Raw genomic sequence first — 25570 nt, 5'->3', positions numbered from 1 at the left:
ATGGTAAACACCTATGCCAATTTGGTATTGAGTCAATGCGAGAATAAATATATTTATAAGAATGAAGGGTATATTGTTCCTAATGTTCTCTTTTACAAGAGATTTATAGATGATTGCTTCTTGCTTTGGAAGGGGGATGAGGATAGCTTAAGGGACTTTGCGGACTATTTGGGGCATAGTACTGACTTTTTAAATTTTAAAATGGAATGTTCTCTTGAAATGACTACTTATTTAGACATAAAGTTAGAGAAGAAGGCAAATAGCATTGCAACAAGCATTTATAAAAAGGCTGTTCATGCTAATAGATACACACATAAGACATGCCCCACATGTCTTCAAAGGCATAGTCAAAAGTCAGCTCAGTAGGGTGAGTAGATTGAACACAGATGAAAATATTACTATGAAACAAATGAATGAGATGGCCTCAGAAATTATTGAGAGGGGTTATACACATAATATGGTACATCAGGTTATAGATGAAATGCTGAAGGAAAGATCAGGAAGAACAGCTCCTTACTTTAGCCCTGGAAGTGTACCAGTACGGCATACAGGGCTTATTCAGAGAGATGCAAATAAATGAAGATTTGTTTTGGCCTATAATAATAGAGCACAAGACATTGAGAAAATTATAAAGAAGAATTGGAACATACTTTTAACTATTCCTGAAATGAGACATAATATTACTGGTTGACCTGTTTTTGCTTATAGAAATGAAAGGACTCTTAAACGCAGATTGTGCTACAAAGAACTATTAGCAAGTAAGCAAAAGTGAAATTCCAAACAAGGTACCCATCCATGCATGAGTTGTAGTTGCTGTAAGGATATACTAACAGATATATATTTTATACATCCAGTCAGTAAGAAAAAATGCATTTTTGATAGTTATGCCTGTTGCACTACGACACACATAGTCTATTTAGCCACTTGCACACGGTGCCAAGCCTTTTATATAGGGAAGTGTACTAGAAAATTAAAAGAGGGAATAATAGAACAAAACTAAAAGGAGTATTGAAACCAATGCCTTGGCAAAACATATTTTAGATGCAGATCCAAGACGTGTTTAGACATAGAATCATAAAAGTGCTGTAAAAAGTGAAAGGGGTGGGGACATCAACAATAAGTTAGAAAATCTTGAGTTCACATGGATTTTGAAACTGAATGCAGATATATATCCAGGATTGAATGGGGCAGTTAGTTTAAAGCCAGTACTGCAGAAGAAGCAAATGATGTTGCATTGATTTACATAATTCTTTAATTGATTGTTTAATTTTTTGTTTGCTGTGATTGGTCGGCTGTGTCATATAATATGTATTTAAAAGGTTTTAACAAATTATTGTATGTATGCAGTGATGAAGGGGAAACCCGAAAGCTTTGCTTTTATATCTGTTTTTAATAAATAGTGAACATTTCTGTTGCACGTTTTTTACTTTGGTCTTTTATAGTCCAGTTGATCTTTTTAAATCTTTATGACTACATTTGTTATGGTATTTTAAATGATTTTCTTTCATTATAAAGCTTATTTACAGTGGTGAAGCACCAAAATGTTTTATTTTTAAATTTCCCATCTTATCTTTTACTGGCACAGATTACTACAGCTGTACAGTTTTTTTTATGTTTCAGTAGAGCTCAGATGAAAAAGTAGTAACTGAAACTTCATGAGTAGTGGTGGCACCGTAAATAAACTTAGATAGTGCATTCTAGAATTCAATTACATTTGCTTGTATATAGTCCTTGAATTATTTACCACTTTGTGGTTAGCACCTTTAAAGGAGAAGGTTACTAATCTGTGGTCTGATTTAACCAAGGATGGCGATACTAAAAGCTTGGTACACTTGGGGGGAAAGTTGGTGAGGACTAGGTCCAGAATGTTCCATCCCTACTTGGGATCGTTAAAGTACAGTTGTGTACACTTACCATAAATGTAAATGTTCCAGTGTATTCACTGTTGCAGTCATCACACTTGGGTTATCTGCCTGTGGGTAGCCCTCAGTCGACCCGATTACCAGAAACCTAGCATTTCTGTGTTGGTTGCTGTCATACAGGACTGACGTCAGATCGTCAGGGGTATAAAAACAGGCAGCTGACGCCATTACATCAGTTTTTCTTGCCCCAAATGTCAGGAGCCCCCCAGTAGGGAGCTAAGTCATGGTGGGGAAAACACCACCAGTAAAAAGTAAATACCAATACCCCTGAAGGGTATATATAATAGATATAGAAAGGGGAGTGAGAGAGAGAGACAGAGAAGAGACAAGGGGGCTGGAGGGAGGGAAATCAGGACTGCAACAGTGAATACACTCGAACATCTACATTTATGGTAAGTGTACACAACTGTACCATGTTCTTCATGTTTCACTGTTGCAGTCATCACACTTGGGTTGATTCCCAAAGCTAAAGAAAGGGTGGAGGCTGTCAAGAAGAGTTGGGGCTGGCTAGTATGCCCTGCAGGACTGCTGTTGCAAAACCCACCCTGGATTTGGAAAAGATAGGTAGGCGGTAATGCTTGGTGAAGGTGTGTACAGAACTCCAGGTAGCAGCTTCCAGGATGTCCCTGGTAGGGACTCCCCTGAGGAATGCTGTAGAGGTAGAAGTTACCCTAGTGGAATGTGTTCTGACCCCCTGAGGGGTTGGTTTCCCATGGTGCCAGAAGCAAGGCTGTTTTCCAAGAGAGGAATTTTAACTCTGCTGATGCTGCAGGCTCAAAGGGGGTTAGCGTGAGCTTTTCCAGTACAAAGTTAAGGTCTCAAGCAGGGGTGGGTGCTCTCCTTGGTGGCCTTAAGTTCTTTTCCCCTCTCAGGAACTGTTTGATAAAAGGGTGAGAAAATAGAGGTGGCTCAGTGTTGTAATGAGCCGAAATTGGAGAGGCACGGATCTTAATGGAGGAGAAGGGTAGGCCTCTGTGGAATAGGTCTGCTAGGTAATCCAGGATTACAGGTAAGGAGGGCAGTTTTGATGTTCTCTCCTTTAGACTGAGTCCAGGAACAATACATTTTCCACTTATCAGCATAGGACTTCCTTGTACTGGGTCTTCTGGCTTCAAGAATGATATCCAGTACCTGCTTGCTTAGACTGGTCACTGGGGGAGAATTTAAGGTATATGTCAGGCTGCAAGACACATGGTTTGCAGTTGTGGATGCAAGATCTGTCCCCCCCTGCTGAGTGAGGAGGGTTGGGATCTGGGATAGGTGCCAGGGTGGCACCGGTGACTGGCTGCACAGTAGTGGGTACCAGTGCTGGCGTGGCCAGCCTGGGGCAATCAGGATTGTTCTTGGTTTGTCCTGTCTTATCTCGAGTAATATTCTTGAGAGAAGAGCCAGAGGGGGGAATGCATATATAGAGAGGTTTTCCCACTGGAAGGATAGGGCATCCACTTTCCAGGCCCTGCTGTCAGGTGTCCTGGTACAGAATTTTCTGAGCTGGTTGCAGGGGGAGACAAAGAGGTCCACCTCTGAGGTCTCCCATTTCTGGATTAGAATACTGAAGGTGCTGGGGTCTAATTGCCACTTGTGTGGATCTAAGAGATTTCTGCTTAAGTCATCTGCCACAGAGCTTTGTTTGCCTGGCAGGAACTGAGCTTGCAGATGAATCTGCATGTCCAAAGCTGTGTTCCACAAGGCCATGGCCTGCCTGCTGAGTGGGTAAGTGTGTGTTCCCCCCTGCTTGTTGATGTACCACACAACTGTGGTGTTGTCTGTTTTGATCAGCAGGAGTCCTGGTGAGAGTAGGGACCTGAAAGCTGTCAGAGCTTGCTGAACAGTTAGCATCTTTTTTTGGTTGATGTCCAGATGAGATTGACTTGGGCTCCAGTGGCCCTAAATGCACTTGTCCAGGTGTGCACCCCAGGCATAGTCTGATGAGTCTGTGGTTAGGGTCTGGGCAGCGTGGGGTTGAGTAAAGGGAAGTCCCTTGTTGTGGTTGCATGCTGCTGCCCACCAAAGGAACTCTTTCCTTAGACAAGGTATGATAGGTATGACGGTTTCCAGGTCCTGAGAATGTTGGCACCAAAGACTTTTTAAGTACCACTGAAGTTTCCTCATATGCAGTCTGATATATGGAATTAGTAGGATGCAAGAGGCCATGAACCCTAGGGCCTGCAGGATATTCCTTGCAGATAGCTGGGTTTTGGTGGCCATTTGAGTGAAGTATCCTGTCAGATAGGCTTGTTTTTCTGGAGTAAGGAATGCCATCTGGGATGCTTTGTACAAGCTTGCTCCCAGGAATACAATCTTTTGACTGGGGACTAGTTTTGATTTCCTTTTGTTGATAGTGTACCCCAGGGAGGTTAGTAGGCTCTTTACAAATGCCAGGTGCTGCAGCAGCTGTTCTTGACTGTCCGCCTGAATCAGGCAATTGTCCAAGTATGGGTGAATTTGAATTTTTCTCTGTCTGCAATAATGCAATGGCTGGAGCCAAGCATTTTGTGAATACTCTGGGAGCAGTGAATAAGCCAAAGAGAAGTGCAAAGAACTGATAATGCATAGATCCTGCCCTGAAATGTAAGTATTTCCTGCATGAGTCCCTGATAGAGATGTGCAGATAGGTTTCTTTTAGGTCTAGGGTGGCTAACCAAGCATCTTTGGACAGCATATGAAGAAGCTGCTGAAGGGAGAGCATTTTGAATTTTGGTACCATCAGGAAGGTGTTTAGAATGGAAAGATCTAGGATTGGGCACCAAGTGCCCTCTTTTCTGGGTATCAGAAAAAAGTCTGGAATAGAACCCTTGACCTAACTGTTCTGCCGGAACAGGTTGAATTGCCCTTATGGAGAGCAGGGATTCAATTTGGTTTTGTGCCTCTGCCCACTGGTTTGGAGGAAGGTCTGGGAACCCTTTTGGGGTTGGCAGTGAGTGGAAGTAAAATTTGTATCCCTGGAATACAATGTTGAGGACCCATCGGTCTTTGGTGATGGAGGTCCAGTTCTTTGCATGATGGGCAAGTTTTCCTCCTAGGGGCACAGGCAGTTGGGCAGAGGTGAGGAGAGGAATAGAGAAGTTATTGTGAATTCTTTCCGTAAGGGGGTGGCTTAGCACTCCCTGCTTTTGAAGTGGAGGCACTCCATTGTTTAGATCTCTGCATATCCTGAGACTGAAGTCTGGGGGGGGGGGCAGGTCTGTTTCCCCTGGGTCTAGTTTGAGATGGCCTTGAGGGGGCTGGAAAGGACCAATGTTTCGAGGGGCAATGCCTACTGAATCTAGGCAGCTGCACTTGCAATAAATTTTTGACTGTCTGCATAGATTTAGCCTTTTCTTCCATCTTTTTTAGAACCTCTTTTGCTTTGATGCCAAACAGATTCTCCTTGTTCAAAGGAGCGTCTAGTAATTTTGATTTGACATGGTCTGGCAAGGTCTGCTCCTTAAGTCAAGCATGCCTTCTCAGTACAGAACCAGTGACTGCTGCCCTGCAAGATGCTTCTAGGGCATCAAAACCACATTGCAGGGTATGCTTGCTGACTTGGCTTGCAGAATGCATAAGCTCTTGTAATTCTTTATTTTCTGCACAGTCTGTAAAGGTAGCTAATATTTGCTTAATAAGTTCCATAATATGTTGCTGGTATTTCAGCATGTGAAACTGGCAATTCAATGCCCTAATGTCAAGAGTTGCAGAGATGTATACTTTTTTACTCCATCTGTCTAAAGCTCAGGAATCCCTGTATGAAGGAGTGGGATTCTTAGCTGTAGTTGCTTTTATACGTTTAGACCCCTGAGAAATAACCTCAGGGTCAGCAGTAGGATTTTTGAAAATAAATTTGTGAGAGTCAGGGACTCTGTAGTATCTGTCTGGTTTTCTTGAAGCAGGGGGTAAAGTATCAGGAGTTAGGCTGGATTCCATAAAGACATCATCCACAACATGCAGAACTGGAGGTATTGCTAAAGGTCTATGTTGTGGCAAATCTAGAAATTCTCCGAGTCTCTTTTTGGACTGAGGATAGTCTTGGCATTCCCAGTGGAAATGCTCTTTTAAAGTATGTAGGGTTTCCCCAAAAGAGAAATCCTCTGGAGGGGAAGCAGAGGGAATGGATTCCTCTGCATCTGAATCCTCATAAGCAGATAAAGGCATGTCTTCATATTCAGAAACCTCAGAGTTGTCGGACTCTTGGTCTGGTACAGCTGCTGGGAACAGGTCTCTTTTTCTCTGAGCAGGAGAAGGCTGGCTTCCCCTAACCAGCATAATCAGGTCTTCTGCCATTTTAAGTATTTGATGTTGTGGCAAGGAAACAGGTGCTTGAGTTTGGGTCGCCGTTTTTTTTAGGCGTAGCTCATATACTCTTGTCCTAAGAAACTTGGTAGTTTTAGTCAGAACTGAAGATGCGAAAGAAGTCGTTGGTTTGTGTTGAGTATCAGTAGTGCAAAGAACTTCCTCAGAAGCCAGTGTCTGCACAACGGCCCCGGACCCATCCAAGGTAGAGACATCTGTGGGTTCCATAGTCAAAGAAGAGTCTCGCGGCATACCGGACTCCGAACGGGTCTCGGTAATGGACTGCGAATCCACAGTAGTGGGCATCAGGGCTGCAAAAGTGCCTCAATGAGTACCGGCGAACTGGTGACTAGCTTAACGGAAGCATTGTTGGCAATTTTGGAGCTGTGCAGTCTGTCTCTGTCTTTATCCTTACATTTTTTCAGAAGATCGGTAGTCGGATGGCTTACCGAAGCCATTTCAGAATATGGAGATCGAGAGCGAAAGTATTTAGCAACAATAAGGGCCCAGCGACGAATAGTTCGGCCGTTGAACAAAGCTCAAAACCAACAGCGTGGAACGTCGTGGTCTGGGCCTAAACAGATGATGCAGTAAGAATGGAAATCTTGATGTGGTATTTGCTTTCCACAGGCGAGACAATTGTTAACTTTTTCTGACATCGGTTAGAGCAAGAAAAAAGAATCCCCAATGGGGTACTTGGCTTTAGAAGACTTCAGAATGATTCAATTCAGAAACGAAAACTAAGGTAGCATCCGACCGGCACTCGTGTGAACCGCTTCTGCTTCGGGCTCCTCAGCAAGAAAGACTGATGTAATGGCATTGCCTGCCTGTATTTATACCCCTGACAATCTGACGTCAGTCCTAGAGCGACAACACCTGAAGCAGAAATACTAAGTCTCTGGTATTCGGGACAACTATGGGCTACCTGCAGGCAGATAACCCAAGTGTGATGACTGCAACAGTGAAACACAAAGAACATCCATTTGTTCTAAGTAGCTATCAGTTACTAATTCTAGGAATCTCTGGGCATACTGGTGTAGATCCATACATTAACTAAAGGCCACCTGACATTACTCAGTACAAAGGTATTTTCTGAGATGTGTACCTCACTAAGTTTATTTAGGAATCTCTCATGGTCTACTGGGGATATAAACAGTGTCATCAAACAGGTAATAAATTGATAATTATTAAGTAAAAGATAAAATTCAATGTGTTCCATAGTAGGATCCAGGGGATTTGCCTAGAGGTGAGATCACTGAAAAATATGGAGACAACTCTGCATTGTCCCTCAGGTCTGAAGGCCTGGTAAGTATTGAATGCAAGTAAACATGGAGTGCTTCCTTTGTACTGAAACAAAGTCATAGTTACAACATAGATATGGATGTGTTCCAAATATAGGAGAGCCACAGCCTCAGGATCAAACAGTTTTTTTGTTAAAACTTTTGGCACTGAGAACAGCAGCCCTGATGTGTTCAAATCTGGATTTATAATGCCATAGTAATTGTAGCGCATCTAAGAAAGGTACTACAGTGGCAGCAAAGCCTTTGGTCAGATAGCAAATGTCATGGACTGACAGATGTAGGACATCTCGAGTGAAACAGGATGGCCTCTTTTCCATCCCCTACCAGGCTGGCATGTACTGGACATCCCACTCAAAATGAAATCAACTATGTAACCAACTACAGGAGTTAATTATCTTGAGCTTGTATATACACACCATTCTGGCTGAAGCCAGGATTCCATTCAGGACTAGAGTCTTGCCTGCATCTGGCACAAAGTGATGAGTTCCAGTATGTCTGTCTGCTTGCCTGTCAAGGTTGAGCATCACAAGTCATTCATTCCTTAAGGACAATCACAAAGTCATATTCACATTTTCTCTGTGTGAAGGAATGAAGTGCTCGTATGATACACCAGATCCTGGCACAAGGAACACAAGTAACTGTTACCCTGTCTCTATTCCACCTCATGAGAATGGAGGACTGCTGTTACCTGTTGGAAAGCAATGTTCCTTTAAAAGAAATGTATATGGTTTTGTATTTAAAGAAACATTTTTCATTAAATTCAAGGGAAAATCCAGGAGAGCAACTAGCCACTGCCCCTTGTTATGGTAACATTTTTATGGTCCAGTGAGAAAAACTAGACATATGCACCAGAGAATTGTTTTTCTTTGATACGTCAAATGTTACTTTTCTTCACAAAGTTTTCTTAGTATGGTTTAGTAGTGAAGAAGATGTGAATAGTTTTATTTATGAGTTAAATGCAGACCATTTTTGAAGTATAACATTTGATGGCGTTTAGGCAAAATTGTGTTTTTGGACCCACCAACAGAGAATCAGTTTGAAAGCAGACATCTAATAAACAAATATACAGAAAAAAGAGGAAGCTATCAGTTCTTAACTGCACTTCAATAGTATTTCTTTATATGTAAAAAATGAACTTAAGCCATCAAAACTGGCAGCCTTACAATAGTAAATGAAATACTTGAAGATGAACTTCCTAACCTTTTAGACCTAGCCTTTTAGACAGGATTTTAGTGAGATTTTATCCAAATACACTTCTTAATGAAATTAAAATGAAGGCGGAGGATAGTAGAACCACTTCTTTTAAACCGCAGTGCTATAGAAATACTGATTCTAGCTAAGGAGCATCACTTGAAGTTAGGTACTTAAAATCTTTAGCTTTGACTTACAGGTTGGACTCCTGAAACATAAAGTTTATACTGAAGGGCAGGTGGAAAGTTCTTATCAGAAACATGTACAAATGTCATACCGTGCAAAAAGAACTACATTTGTTGATAAGAAAATGCAAAATCGCTGATGAAAGATAATCTCAATTTGGGATCAGGTTTCTTAACTCAAAGGCAGAAAATGTTACCACACATTCTGGTTGCAGTTCCAACTGTCCAAAAACCTTTAAAGATAAACATACTATTGGCAAGGGTTGTTAAATTCTGAACAAAATAATTGAAATTTAAGAATTGTAGACAATGAAGCTGAAATGTGAAAACATATGCTTCAAATTAATGCAATAACCAAGCAGTCAAACATTATAAAACATTAACTACCTGACTCTTCTGGCACAGGAGCTGCTATCACTTGCAATTCTTTTGCAATAGACTCATCCGATTGTTTCACATCTGTAAACAAAGTCATGCAACAAAATCAATTAAGCATACAAATAAATACATTCTAAATGTAAACAGAATGATACTGACACAACCAAAAACGGTGGTGAACACCAACATAGTCTCACAGTTTTAAGTCAGCTCATGGGCTATGGTTGGCAGTCAGAATTATAATGGGGGGACAGCTGTGATGGCTAATAACAGAAGAAAAGTATCAGCTGTGTTAGAGCTGCACATAATAATGAAAGATGATATGTGAGTCAATGTCGCTAAGCTGTTACTCTTGTCTTCAGAACACTGAATTCACTCAAAAGTATAAACATAACTACTCAATAAGCATATTGCAAATTGTGAATGAACACTGTGGGTTGTCTGGACTTTGTGCAAATATTAGGAATAAAAATCTGTACAAGCAAGCAGAACCATTAAGTTAATTCTGTTGCTGAGTTCAGCTAAAAGCAATAATTAAAAACAGCAAAGGATGTGATGTGGCTAATCCTGTTGAGTATTCAGATTTTATCATTCTCCAACTTTTTCCCCATTTTTTTTTTTAAATGAGGTCCTAACAGTGAAATTTCTAGAAAGAAGTGGCCTTATCATTATAGAATCATCTGATTACAAACAAACAATGGTGGATTTGTTATCTGATGTTAAACTTCATAGTGAAACTTCTACAAACGTAATGATAGCAGTGCTTCCAAACACTGATTTAACCACAATGGCATGGATTTAGCATTTGTTTATTAGTCAAGAAATAGCTGAGTTTTTACATGTGCTGACTCTAGATATACTGAAGGAAATAGTGTTAAATTCTCAGGAAAAAGAACGGAAATTTAGGTTTTAGCTGAAATGTGAAAACATATGCAATAAATTAATACAATAATGTATAACCAAGCACTCAAACATTATAAAACATTAACTACCTGACTTTTCCGGCACAGTGTCTACTGTCTTCTGGGTTTCTTTTGTAACAGACTCATTTGATTCTTTCACATCTGTGAACAAAGACATGCAACAAAATGGATTAAATGTTCAAATAAATGCATCCTAAATATAAACAGAAATACACCAACACAGCCAAACATTTGGGAATGCTAACGTAGTCTCACAGTGTTAATTCATCTCATGGACTGCATAAGGCAGTTGGGATTAGAACAGGGGGACAGCAGAGGTGGTTAATAATAGAACATGAGTATCAGCTGTCTTAGTGAGCTACTGTAAATAAGGTATAGATTTTATCTTTAAAAGACTGAATTCACTCAAATGTATAAACTTAACTATTCATTAAGGATATCAGAAATAGTGAATGGACATGGTGGGCCATCTGGGTTTGTTCAAAAATTAGGAAAAAAAATTAGACCAGCAAGTAGAATCATGAGTAGGTTCTGTGGCTGAGTTTAGCAATAAGAAAAACGACCAGCACAGAATGAGATGTGGCTAATGCTGCAGAGTATTTGGATTTTGATGAATTGTCATCATCTTTCACCTTTTTTCCCATGTTTTTACATGGTCAGTGAGTCACGTCAACTGTCACCACCTCTCTTAGTTCAGTGCCACTATTTGGTATTTTTGTTACACAATATCTGCTTTCAAAATCTTCCTCCATTACTATGTCCAAAACCATAAATTTTGATGGTAAAATGTACTACTTTTTTCTGTTTCATAACAGTGGAATTTCTAGAAAAGTAGTGATCTTGTCATTACGGAATTATATGATTACAAATAAACAGTTGTGGATTTTCTATTTGATATTTAACTGTTAAGTGAAGCTTCTACAAATGCAATTGTAGCAGTGCTTGAAAACACTATTTAACCAAACAGACATCGATTGAAAAAGTATTATTCAGGAAACAGCTGAGTTTTTAAATGTGCCAACTACAGGTACAATGAAGGCAAAGGTTGTTACATCCTTAAAAAAGAATGGAAAGTTAGGAACTGCACAGCGTGAATGTAAAATATAGAAACACATGCTTTAAATTAAAATGATGATGTATAATCAAGAATGCAAACATTATAAAAAAATACTCGACTCTTGCATCACAGTATGTCCTGTCTCCTGGGTATTTTTTGCATCAGATTTCTCCAATTCTTTTACAAATAGAAAAATGAATGCAATAAATGGCTTAAGAGTACAAAGAAAAGTATTAAAATGAAAATGAATAATAGTGATTCAATGAGCAATGAGTTGGACACAAGTATATTCTCAATGCTCTGATATAACCTGGGATTGAATAAAGCAGTGAAGACTGGAAAAAGGAGTCAGCTGTGATGGCTGATAATGGTAAAAGAATATTGTATGCTTTAGAGATGCACACAAAAAGAACTATTATACCATGACCCCCCCAAAATGTGCACACTGATTGGCCAGCATGCACATTGTAAATCGAATTATACTAATGGAAAAAGGTCCGGTCGCCCGGACTTTTTTCCATTAGTATAACTCTATTTTTAAAACACTGTCTCGCTATGTTAAATGGGTTTAACATAGCGAGACAGCTTTAAAATAAGCAACAGAGATCTCCGTTGCTTATTTTAAAGCTGTCTCGCTATGCTAAACCCATTTAACATAGCGAGACAGGTTTAAAAAGCAACGGAGAAAGCAAGATCTCCGTTGCTTTTACTGTTTGCTATGTTAAATGGGTTTAACATAGCGAGACAGTTTTAAAATAAGCAACGGACATCTCCATTGCTTATTTTAAAGCTGTATCGCTATGTTAAACCCATTTAACATAGCGACACAGTAAAAAAGCAATGGAGATCTTGCTTTCTCCGTTGCTTTTAACAACTCTGATGTACTGCGCAGGCGCAGTACATCAGAACTGCCGGATGCCAGACATCTGCGGAAGGGCAGTAAACATGCATTATACTATGCCATTATTTAAGAAAAGTAATAGTTTCTTTTCTTAAATAATGTCATATTATAATAGCAATAACCACTTCTGGGTGTGGGTAATGCTGGATTTACCACGGTTGGCTTTGTTTGGTCCCTCGGGCTTCGCCCCCGGGACCAAACCACGCCAACCGTGGGTAAATCCAGCATTACCCACACCCAGGCGTGGGTTATTGCTATATTAATCAACAATAATAAATGAATATACCCGAGTCACTTTAAATGATTTATTGCTTGTTTTTCTTCAGAATGCTGGATTATATCAAATTTATATTGTCAAGTACATTAGAAACAGGGAATGTACACTGTGGCTGATCTAATCTTTGTGCCTAAACTAGGAAAAAACATGTCAGTACTAAACAAGATCATTAACTAACCATTGCCTAACATAAGAGTGATGAGAAGAATCAACACAAAACAGGTTGTGACTAATCCTGTTGATTATTTTAATTCTAATTAAGTATTATTATTCTCCACCTTTTCACCATTTTTACATGAGGTGGGAGTGTGATGTCAGCTTTCACCTCCTCTGTCAATTCAGTGTCACTCTTTTGCCTTCTTCAGCAGTCATGTCTGACATGCTTTCTCTCAAGCAATTCATTCACCTCTTGACTGGACATCCTTGTTTCCTCTCGCTTTATTCCTCTCAATCCCTAATATGATTCACTAAATCATTCTCTGCTTTCCTGCACAAATGACTAAACAACCACAGTCTGTTCTGACTGACCTTCTCTGCTACTGGAACTACATTGGCTTCAGTTGTGATGTCTTAATTTCTTCATCTGTTCCACAGTGTGTATCCAACTATCCATCCATCAGCTTTGATAACTTACTATATTTATTAAACACTAGAAATATAAGTATAAAACATCTAAATGTGGTAATGAATGTCATAACAGGAAGCACTGACTGGAAAAATAAGTGCAGATGTGGTTAAATTAAAGTAAATATTAAGGATTCAGTGTAGATCATGGCATCATACAATGTGTCTCTTCTAAGAACAACATTATTCAAAAAGCACCAATGACAAGAAAAATATTTAACAGCAGTCTTGGTTGCAGTCCGAACTATGGATTGTCTTCTCTAGATTTTAATAGTTACTCAATAATGCAGCTTCTAAAATGTATCCATCCATTGCTTATATGCATATTATATTATCAAGAGCATTCTGTTTTCACTAAGAAGTATTTTTGTCAACAATCTTGCTTAAGTTTCACTGGCTGAAAAAAAAATATTTTAATTAGTGTTGATACCTGGAATGTTGAAATTAAAGCTGAATTAAGTCAATAAATTAAGAGTGCATTTCAGTAAGAAAGACAATGCAAATAAAAAAAATAACAGTTATTTAAAAAAACGCTATCGATAAGCAAAGCCAGTGTTTTATAAGTATTATTGATAAAGTGTGTATTTCAGACTTTACTGAGTTTAACTTCCATTGATTTTTACATACTATGCAATTTAAGAGGCAACATCTTAGGTGTTGCTCATTTACCTTTTGAGACTATCTTTTCTTTACTTATATGGGAGCACATTCATACCCTAATTTGAAGTTCTTACCCTGTTCTGTTAGTATGGAAAATGTGAACTCTGTACTGTTGGCCTACTGCCATTTTCATTCCTTACTGGTTAATTTAAACAAGCCATGCTTCTAACTTTTCCATTTTGGACAATATCTTTATTAAGTTACTACAGAGTTCAAGTAGTGGAGCACAAAAAGGCCATTTTAGAGGCTAAGTAGTCTTGCAGAAAAACAATTACAATGACATGTATAACAGAGTAACTGTATAACATACGCTATTTGTGTGTGTGTATATATATATATATATATATATATATATATATATATATATATGGTATAAGGTTTCATCTGTGAAGCATTTAAGGACATTTAACAGATGACAAATGTACAGCTGTGATTCATAACAGTAAGTCTTCAAGGAGTGACCATTTTAGCAGGAAATCATAGCATTATGATTTTTATCCCACCTCGCTTTCCTTTCATTCAGAATTTAAAAAAGGAATCCCTTTTTTCCCATTAAAGCTTATATAGGTTCTTCAGTGACATTTTGTGGAGCCCTAGAAAGACTGTGAGGCAATCTGATAGAGATAGTGTTACAATGGAATTTTCTTATTCATTGAGCCATATAACTACCATATAAAAATTATGCTTGTGTCAAAATATTCACCATAACTAACTACTAAGGAATTTGAATTTTAAAATGTAACCATGAAAAGCTAAGGAGCAGTTTTGATTAACTAGATACAACCCTCCATGTGATGCAGGTAGGGTAAACATATTGCGAGTGTAACCACTACTTGAAGTATCTACTGTTAAAACAACTATCTCACCTACAACTGTGCTTTCCTTGAGTAGAGTCACTGGAACAGTCATTCAAAATAATTCACTAAATTACCATGCAATGCCAACATACTCAGGGTGGGGTGTTTATAGGATCCCACACATCACACCTGTACCAAAGCCTCTGTGTATTGCTAAGGAGTGTGTTTTTACGGGTACTGTTTAATAAAGGTGTAGACACTGGTCATGTGGAACGTTCCAAAACATCCTGTGTAAAAACATTTCTGAAATATACTGATGATGTTTTTGCTGCTCCAGTAGAATGGTTTCAAATTTTGTCGTTTAACGGCTTATTACATTTATTTTTACAACACATTTCAGTAGTCCATTTAGTTACTGTATGTTAATTAAATTTTCTATCTTCTTTCCCTTTCTTGAAAGAAATTAACAGCTGATCAGCCTTTCAGATTTCTGTGACTGCCCTTGCCTAGTATCTATGAATATCCAAGAAATGTAGATAACATTCTCCATTATTATGTTAGTTTACATAAAAGAAATGGATAATAGGTAAAGTGATGAAGAGTTCATGTCGACACTGTGTTTTGGCATGAAAGTAAGTAAGTAACTATACAGTTGTACTACAAAAAATATATAAAAAGTATTATACATGACTGCCTGTAATTCGTAAACTATTTTGAAAGATATTAAAAAAAAATATATATATATATATATATATATATATATATATATATATATATATATATATCCCCCCAAGAAAGGTATTTCAACTCACAGGATTCAGCAGGTTAAAAATGAGCTAAAGTCAAATATTAAAATATAAAGTTCATCTCCCAACTTTGTGTCTTTTGGCTTTTCCCGGTTAGGGGTCGCCACAGCGGAACTCCGGTCCACTAATGATTGGCAGTAGATTTTTACGTGCTGACTTGCCGGGCCTAACGCACAACCTTCAATGAAGGAACACCCATTTACGCATGTCAACACACAGAAGACGCTCTAACTGAGAATCGAACGGGCAACGTCTAACTTTGAGGCGACATTGCTACCACAGCAGTATGAAAAATAATATTTCTTTAGTGGTCTTTGATGCAACAATCCTTTAAGGAAGGCCTTAAAAATTGAGCTTGCTGCAACCTGAGGGGAAGGCTGGTAAACAAGCAGAAGATGCAGATGCATGCAACCTGACTGATGCAGAAACTAAGATGATTACAGAATAAAAGAACTTAAACAGTCCATTAATCTCAGGAAGGAGCAGGGTAATGGATCCACGTTGTGTGATACAGTTTATGTAAGAAATCTTTAACAAGTTTTGCTATATGAGTTCTCTATAGTAAGTCTCTCAAGCTTTTTTAAAATATGCCAGACTTTAAAAGAGAAACAAGAATTGCTAGGAACCTAAATGAATCAATTTCAAATTCTGAGATGAGAATGCAAAATCTTACCCTTCTGTTTTGTCAGCAAAACCATGTGCACAGTTAATGACCATGACAGCAATCAATCCAGCACCATGCCTGTTTTGGTAAGAACCTATCAGGGTGACATTTGCTTTATTTTGAGAAGTAGCTTCTGAATCAGAGATTACAGAGCTAGATGATCATTACAGTTCAGGTTGATTTGAAGTGCAAAATATCTGTTTTCCATAGTGTACTGTGAAGAATGAGAAAAATGTCTTCACATGACTACTATACAGTCTGACAAAAAGATCTCTCTCTGTGAGTCCTAACATCAGTACAACTGCCTAGAATATGCATGAATCTTTGTTCCATTTGTGATATAACAGAATTTTCCAACAGGATTATTCAGCAAATGATTCAGAAGTCTTGGAAATGTATTGCTGCAGAAAGCAAGTTAAACTGTACATCTATCAGATTTTTGACTGCCACTTGTCATACCTGGTTCCTCCCTGTCTATGCACATCAATGAAGAACTGATTGGTCCTGCTTTGCAAATGTTATGACAGAAATCTGTCCTAAAAAGCTCGTAAAAGTCCTATGCACTACTTTTAATGCTTTTAAATTGAAGTAATGCATTGTTTCTTGGTGAGACAAGCTGCCTTGTACTGACAAATTGTTGAAGTGGGCAACTCAGTCTTAATGTCTGTTTAATAGAGGAACTTGTTTTTGACATAGTGAAGAACTGATAGTAAAAAAAAATCATACATCAAAAAGATCAGCAAAGAACCAGTGGAAGAAACCGCTTGATATGAAACCTTACAGGAAAACTGTATTTGCCACATATAACAAAATATTGCTCATTAGTACATGAATCAGGAGAAAGTGTGCTACTTTGTTTTTATCTCTCTTAAATTCTGAGTAGTTGCAATGATATACATATCACGGTGTTCTATCCTAGATATGAGATGATCTGAATAGGTTTCTAGCTTCAATAATAGTTTATGACCCCACTGTTTTACGCATTTTCCTGAACAATGCTAAATACTCCCTGGCAAGTGTTTCACAGCCAAGAGTGGTCAGAAGTATTTTTGAAACTGAATTAGAAGTCAGAATACTTAGCCTATACTGTAAACTAATCAAAGCTACATCAAGCTCTTCTATGAAACCTCTAAACCCAGCAAGGTCTATGCAACATCAACATATATATCAACAAAGGTGTCACTAAAGGACTTTCAAGACTGCTGCAAACTGGTCAACAGGTTGTCTATAGCTCTCACAGTATGAAAACAGAAGCACTGGAAAACAGCCAGCTAAATCCATTTGTTTTGGTAAAATTTGGACATTGGTTATTCATTACACTGTCTAAATGTCTGTAAAGTAGATATCTAAGGTGGGAGGCTGGTGTCATGGTTAAGGTGCTCACCTTAGAAACACAAGGTGCAGGATTTGATTCTCACATGGAGTAATTGGCTAGGTTTAAAATGGCCCATGAGCACAGTTAGCCTAGTACTAATCTATGAATCTATGATTCTAGAAAAAATGACACAGAAACAACTAGCAAAGGAAACGTGAAAAAAATGGTGGGAAACAGTCTGGCAGCTGCTTATCAAAATATATCTCAGTTTCAGCCTCAGCACTGGAGATGGCTTCCAGTAATGTAGAGAAAAAATAAATCAAATGCATTCACAGGAGTTTAAAATAAGTGAAACACTTGAGAACTACACGCAATCAAAGTATGATCAACTGGAGAAACTAAAGTGTTCACAGAAGATGGTTCTTAACTGTACCCCAGGCAGAAGAGAAGCAAGCTTATCACTGCAATCAGATAATCATATGAGGCAGGTGCAAAATTAAAGTTGCTCCATCCAGCAGTCTTTAAAATATTGTTTTCTGAAGCAGCGTACATTTTTGAATGAAGAACAGGTGAACTAGTAAATAAAAAATGTTCATCCAGCAAAAACTGAGCCAACAAGTGGAAGGGGATTCAGTTTCTCATTCCTCTGGCAATAGAAAGTCCATAGACAGAACTTACCAGTGCAACTTTTTCCAGTATTCCAAGGAAAAATTATTCAGCAAAAGAAAAAAAGCACAGAAAGTGACTTGAAAAGCAAAGGAGTACCTTGGGCATGATCCAGGGACCAGTGTTGGGTGGTCAAGATGAGGATGAGGGCCAGCAAGAATGTGAAAGTGGGAAATAAACAGATGATCTGTAAAGTATCATTTCTGTAAGATACAATTTGGAGAAGATAATTCAGCTTCTGCAAGAAGTGAGGAAAAGAGACAGGAAGTTTGTGGACTGAGTTAAACTGGTGGGAGGTACCTAAAGTATAATTCCTACTTTGTCATTAATGTTTAGAATGATAATGAAGGAAATAAAGATGTAAGTGTAAGTAAAAAAAAAAAGTTCTTTTTTTAGTAATATGGGTATAATAAATTTCTTGAAGTGAAGTGTATATTACACTGTAAAGTAGTTCAGTAGTTGTGTATTCTATGCAGATGTACTTTAAATGTGAGGTAAGGAGACCTTATCAGTGACTGTTATTAACAGCAGTGATGTTAAAGTAGAGGTGTACTTTTTTACTGTAATGTATCTGGGGTTTATACTGTAACAAGATAAAAGTAAGGTATACGCAGTATCATGTTGTGATCCTGCACTGTTATGGGGAAAAGGCTGAACCAAACTCATCATGTATGCATTAAATTATGGTAGTACCCCAGGTGTTATGCATACAGGTGAAAGTGAATACTAAAATCATTTATAAGCATTATCTTCCAATCGCAGACATGCTGCATTTTTCCTAACAGCAGAGCTCTGTGGTTACAGACCGACTGTCTGCAAGCACAGGCAATTACTCCATATGGGGAAAACTTAAAATTAATACTTAAAAGAGAAGTGGCAAACACTTCAGTGAAAATAAATGGAAAATAATTCATTGAAAGGAATACAAGTAGATGAACTCCTAGTAGCATCAACTACTTCATTACAAATCACAACAATGCAAAATGTGTTAATTTAATGGTAATCAGGGCATTTTTTCACAAGGCTGAAAATCAGTTAACTGAGAGCATGCAAGTTATTTTTCACATCTGTGAGGGAAGTTAAGATAGGATAATAATGAATGGTGTGGGTGGTGATGGAATATGAGCTCTAATATGCATTTTCAGCATGATTAAACCTTTAAGAAAGGTACTCACACAAAACAGGTGTGAGTTAAATGAGTTGAGAGGATTAAAAATTAAAATGTATCTGTTTCATTTTTGAGTGTTTTTATTGAAGCAAAAAGTATGGGGAAATATGGTATTAGCCCAAACAGAGACAAGAAGCTGAAAATGCATGTACGTCGGCTAAACATTAATGTGTGAATATAAGTTGCAAAATGGAAACATGTTAAAAAGTCATATACAACATGTGAAAGTTAATGGTATCTTATCACAAGTACTACCTTATCAATCATATCATGGAATGTGAATGACACTGTACTTACAGGCAAGAAGCAAAGAGTATTGAATTGTACTAAAAAGTATAGCCTACACTAAGATAGGGGCATGTGAATTTGGCAAAGAGGATTTCATAATGGTTATTCACCAGAGTATAACGGAGACATGAAAAGAGGAGGGTGCTACTACTGAGCTTTAGAAGAGAAGACAAGACAAAAATGGTAGCTATGTGGTAATAATGGGTTATTGGCAGGAAGGAGGATTGCTCTGCCATGTATTTATACTCCCCCTAAAAGTACCAGTAGGAGCATAAGAGAATAATGGGAGAGGTAATTAGCATCCAGCAGGGAATATTACTCATATGTGGAGACCGGAACCTAGGAAGGAACAGTGAAGACATATCAGAGGATCCTAGAAGAGAAAAATATGACAAAATATGGTAGATTTCTGAAAACAATATGAGAATATTTGGAAAGAAATATGTGAAATTACTAGTAAGAGCCCAGTCAGAATTTATATATTACTCCCCATGTTGCAATAACTGGGTTAGACTGGACAGAAAATATATTTCATAGAGGGATGGGTATTTAAATGAAAGTGCTGAAACACAGCCAATAACTATTTCAGACCACGATCTAATAAACACCAACATAAAGACTTAGAGTAATCAAGTAGAAATGAGACACAGGAGCGTTCCTACTTACCTGTTAAAAGACTAGAGTTTATGGAAATAGGTAGTGGAAATGATTCGAGAATTGTTAGGGAAGATACAAATTTATTAAGAACATATAGATTAGGAGTGGGAGAAAATACAAACAATTTAAAAATATCGTAGAAGTGAGGGAGAAGGAAATATGAGAAAGAAAAAACAGGAACAATTAGAGGGATTATTAAAAGTTAAAATATTGCAGCCACATTAAAATATTATGGAGCCAGAAAAGGAACTAAAGGGAAAAGAAGGCTATATTTGGGTACTACACATGTATTCAGAAAGGTTGCTGTTAAGAAACTATTTTCTTATAACAACCCAAGAACAAAATAACAAATAAAACAAAATAACAAAATAAAAGTACAAAGACTTAGGCAACAGAAAATAGAAAGTGGTATTGCCATACTTAGGAAACCTATGACTAGAAAAATAACTAGAGACCTTGTAGAGTCATTAGAGGTATTTTGGAAATTCTATGGAAGATTGTATAGAGCAGAGGAATGGGGAAAAGACACAAATGAAAATATGTATGGGAAATGTAAATATGCTGAGGTTAGAAGAAGGTAAGTCAAGATTTAATGGGAGGGGATGAAATAAAAATGGTGCTGTACAATCACACATCAAGAAATCCTCCTGGAATGGATGACATTCATGTAGAAGATTGGAAGTAAAGAAGGAAGAAAGATGGAAAGATCTGGAAGGTTTTGTAAACAGTATCTTAAAAACAGTGACAGAACCATCATCTTGGAAGAAAGCTGAGGTAGCTGTACTGCTCAAAGAGGAGAAAATCTCTTTAAAGCCAACTTCATATCGACCAATTTCAAATATGAACCATAATAATAAAGTATTTATGGGTTCATAGGTTCACAGGAAGCTACTAGGCTAATGCCCCATGGCCTTTACAAGACTAGCCATCTTATACCTGTGTTCGCTAACTGATCTTGGTTAGACGGTCATTATTTACATAGCGAGTCTATGCTCAGCACCGACTACCCCTGTCCATGAGGGCATAGGTGCCACCCCCAGAGTGAATTTACAGTTTCCCATCCAATTATCAAGGTTGCTCTTGAATAGGGTCATTGAGGAGATCAGCTTCACATGAATTGGGAGTTTACTCCAGAGGAGCGTCATTCTCTGGGAGATATTTCTGTCCCTCCAGCATGTTCTGTTAATGTCACAGGCTAGGTTGAGATCCCTGGAGTGAGTGACTCTTGTCCAATTTGATTTGCATATGTGCAACATTTCCATTTGGGTAGGGTCAGAGACTGCTCTGTAGGCCAGGCACAGGTCGCCTCTCAGCAAAGTATAGTGACAGGGCTTTCAGTCTTTCCACATAGGTCATGTTTTTGGAGGCCCTGAATTTTTTTGGTGAGAAACCTTTATGGTCTCTCCAGCAGCTGCAAGTGTCTGGTGAGGTACATGCAAAAGGGAGTGTTATACTCTATTAGTGGTCTGATGAAGGTAGAGTACAGATGAGTAATAACATCCTTAGTCTTGGACGTGATGCCCTTACTTATGAGATGCGCAATGTAGAAGGCTTTCCTTACCACTGTTGACACATGGTGATCGAAGTTTAGATTGTTATCAACCTGTGTTCCCAAATCTCGCACCACTGGGTTTGAGCTTGGGGGGTGTCAATACTGTAAATTGCAGGGAATTCCTCTTTGCCAACGGGGATAATAATTACACTTTTTTGTGTTTAGTTTCAGTCTGTGGCTTTGGCACCAATCATTTGTCTGTGGTAGTCCCTTCTGTAATATAGTAACATCATTATGAGCCTCAATCATTGAGCCCAGTTTGCAATCATCAGGGTACTTGGTAAGCCACAGGCTGCCTACTTTCATTTGGACTTCCAAGAAAAATCGATTCTAAACAGTAAATCACCCAGCAAAGATCCTTGTGGTACACCACTGGTGACTGGTCTAGTTTTAGAGCTGGAATTCCCCAACTTTGACAGCATGCATTCAGTCAGTGAGCCAGTTGACTACCCATCTGGTGATGTAAGGATTAATCTCCAACCAGGAGAGTTTCTCAGTGATACCTGAGCGGGGGATTGTGTCAAAAGCCTTGGCCAAGTCAAGATAGGCAGTATGTACTGTTTTGCCTTCATCCAGGGCTTTGGTGGCATTCTCGAAGATGTCCACCAGGTTTAATAAACATGATCTACCCTTAACGAAGCCAAACTGGGTTGGGTCAAGAGTCTGAAGGTTGCTTATGTCCTTGTTGATAAAGTTCATGATGATTCTTTCCATGGCCTTGCAGAAAAGGCTGGTTAGACTTATGGGTCTCTAGGTCCCAGAGTCGTTTGATGTGCCCTGTTTTTGCAAGGGGATTACTGTTGTTGTTCTCCACTCTGCTGGAATGAAGTCAGAGCTCAGGCTTTGGTTAAACAGAGTGCCAAGTGGGTCTGTTAGATCTTGTTTTAGATTGTTTAATAAGCAGTCTGGGGTGTTATCTGGTCCCACAGAGGCTGTGTTTGGCCTTAGAGAGCATGGATATTACCTGCTCTTTAGAGATACTAGGCAGAGGACTGGTGTCAGGTATGCATTGGGGTATGGCTGATGGGGATAGGGGGTGAAGTACATGCCAAATCTGTCAGCTAGCAGATTGGCAATTTCCTTAGGTTCAGTATGAGAGGGACCATCCACTACAAGTTCAGCAGAAGCTGGGGATCCCTTTTTAGATTTTGAACGTAGCTGAAAAATGCCTTATGATTTTCCTTAGCTAAGGAAGATAATTTAGCTTTGTAATTAGCTTTAGAGGACTTTACAAGATATCTGATTTGCTTGTTCAAGATGTGGCAGGTATTCTTCCTCTGCTGAGTAAGTTTCCTCTTGTTCTTAGACATCAGTTTCTTCCTTTTGTTATATAACAAGTTTACACTTGAGGTCTACCAGGGTGGCTTGTTTTTAAGGGAGGACCTCGTTTTGATCTGGTCCGGTACAGCTGAGTCTATACAGTTGTTTAAGTGTTTATACAGAGCATTTGCGTACTCCTCTGCATAGAAGTTATTGTTGGCTGTGTTAACAGGGGGTTTGAAACTTTCTATACCATCACTTAGTAGGCTGTAGTTTGCTTTGGAGACATTTTTCATTTTTTTTTTTTTGCACCTGTGGGGGTGTCGGGTCCGATGTTTACTTTGGAAGAGAAATATTTATGGCCTGACCTTGCCAGGGAGGGCAACACACAAGCGGTAGTGCAGTGACCTCCCCTATGATATCTAGGAATAGGGGATAACAGAAGGTGTTTGAGGTTCTGTAATTCTTACACTTCTCTTAGAGGGATTTGAGAAGCTCAGCAGAAGCTTGCCCGAAAAGGGCCTTATTGTCTAAGGGTGCATCCAGTAGTTTGGTCTGAAGCCTTACCTAGGAGTAATGTTGAAGTATTGTTCCAGAAGCTGCAGCTTTAGATGAAGCTTCCACAGCATCATAACAGCACTTAATAGAGTGCCCGGTCACTTGGGATGCTGTGGAGAGGAGTGAATTTAATTGTGCTCTGATAGGGGAATCCTGAATCTCAGACAGAAGAGTAGAGGCTTTAGAAATGGTATCTAGAACATGCCTTGCCATGTGTGTTTGGTAGTTCAAGGCCCTAATGGCCAGAGTGGAGGAGGTATAGACCTTTTTCCTGTCCTATCCATAAATTTACTGTCTTTATCAGATGGGTAAAGAGCAGTAGAAGGTAATTGTGTAGATGTCTTATCTGCAGAAACAGCTATAACAGCTGGATCTGCTGGATGGTTCCTGAGAAGAAACTGTGTGTCTTGGGGGACCCTATAAAATCGATCAGGTCATTTAGCTGCTGGGGGTTGAGTCAGGAGACTGTGAAGCTGCTAGGAAGGCATCCTGAAAAGCAGGCAGTAAGGGAGGCACAGCTGAGGGAGATGGTTACTCCATTTGCAAAAGGTCAAAGTACCTTTTCTTGGAGTCTGAAACTTGAGTGACTTGATGGATCCTGGCACCTGACAGGCAGCTAACTGTAATCCACCCCTTATCCAGGCTGGAGAGGGGAACATCTGTGTGTCTCACAATGGAGTCACCTATGACCAATATATTAGGTTTTGTGGTGTGACCCCTTATGTGCATATTTACTGAGACACTGGTGTGTGTGTGTGTGTGTGTGTGTGTGTGTGTGTGTGTGTGTGTGTGTGTGTGTGTGTGTGTGTGTGTGTGTGTTATCTGTTGTGGTTGCTTTTTCCATTGTTATGTGCGTAAGTGGCTTCCGTTTGGGAGACCTCTGATGTTTTGGTAAGTTCCAAGTGAGTACCTCTACATATGTGAATTTATGTGTCATGTCCTTATTTAGAGGGGGAAGTGTGTGTGTGTGCTGCCAACCTGTTTGGCATTGGATTTGTCATTATGTGAGAGTCTTGCCTTCAGTTTCATAGTGTGACTACATCTCTCTCACATAAAGTGTTTGTTTTAGGTGTAAGTGGCTGTCAGCAAACATGACACAATTGCTACATTGCCTCAGGATCCCATGTCTATCAGGCTGGCTAGACAGATGATGGGAAACTGCCCATTCATGATAGCAGGTTGATACTGTATGTTTTATTAAGGAAGGGGATGAGTTAATTTGACAGGAATGTGCTGGTAACACCAAGACTACAAGACGGACTTACACTTTGTGTAGGTTAAGATTAAATAATAAGGCAATGCTACTTAGTGTGCAGCTGGGTTGCTCCTAGAGCAGCAGACAAGACTGGAGGGCTTTCACTGACAGCTGTTTAGGGGAAAACTGAGCTTCTAAGCTTTTGCGTCTATACAGGACACTGTTAACCACCGCTGAGCAAACAGCAGAACCATGCAAATGTGAGGCTTAAATACAAGCAAAGAGAAACAAGTTTTAACCTAACTACCAATTCAGAAAATACACAATAAGCCTTTCACCAGCCATCCCCAACTCACACAGGTTAGATCAGCACACATCTGCCACATGGGTGCAGAAAAACATCTTCTTAATGTAGAATAGCTGGTTTGGAGTCCAAGTATAACAAGACCAAGCAAACTACATACAACAGCCCTGGAACTAACAGATACAATGTAATACAGTACAAAGCAGCGACAGATAGTACAGACAGTATATAAGACCAGTGCAAAAAAATACTTAGAGCCCTTTTGTGCATTTCCCAGCTCAGATAGACCAGGTAAACACCTACTACCACTAGATGAATAATCCCAGTCCTCCTAATGTAAAAGCACTGTTTTGCTGCCACAAACAAAGTTAAAGATATGAAATGTTACCACAAACAAACTTAAAGATATAGCAGTGCACTTTAAACAGCTTATAAAAGTATGATTATTCAATAAAACTACTTTGGTTTGTATAAATGAGCAAAAGAGCCAGTCAGTTGTACAGAATTTATAAAGGCATTAAAAACAAGATAAGCTCAGTAATAAGCAGTCCAGCCAATAAAACGACATGCAGAAACCTCATGTGTTTCCTAACCAAAACAGACCAGCCTATCTCCCAGTGAACTAGATGGAAAATCCACTCACGTCTTGATG

General features: G+C 38.9%; 1 protein-coding gene across 1 annotated transcript in view; it reads right to left on the bottom strand.

Annotated features, from left to right (window-relative positions):
* The window catches only part of LOC122803144, a 429252-nt gene that overhangs the window by 85811 nt on the left and 317871 nt on the right, over positions 1–25570 (bottom strand). The window contains exons 9-10 of the mRNA XM_044072765.1: positions 10239–10310; positions 9256–9327 (exon numbers count right to left, since the gene is read on the bottom strand). Of these exons, the coding sequence (XP_043928700.1) occupies positions 9256–9327; positions 10239–10310 (144 nt within the window). The remainder of the gene's footprint in view (positions 1–9255; positions 9328–10238; positions 10311–25570) is intronic.

Source organism: Protopterus annectens, chromosome 5.part1 (assembly GCF_019279795.1).
Source record: "Protopterus annectens isolate FY-2018-M chromosome 5.part1, PAN1.0, whole genome shotgun sequence".
In the NCBI taxonomy this organism is placed as follows: domain Eukaryota; kingdom Metazoa; phylum Chordata; order Ceratodontiformes; family Protopteridae; genus Protopterus; species Protopterus annectens.
The sequence above is the reverse complement of the archived record's forward strand: the minus strand, read 5'-3'. Positions and strand labels throughout refer to the sequence as shown.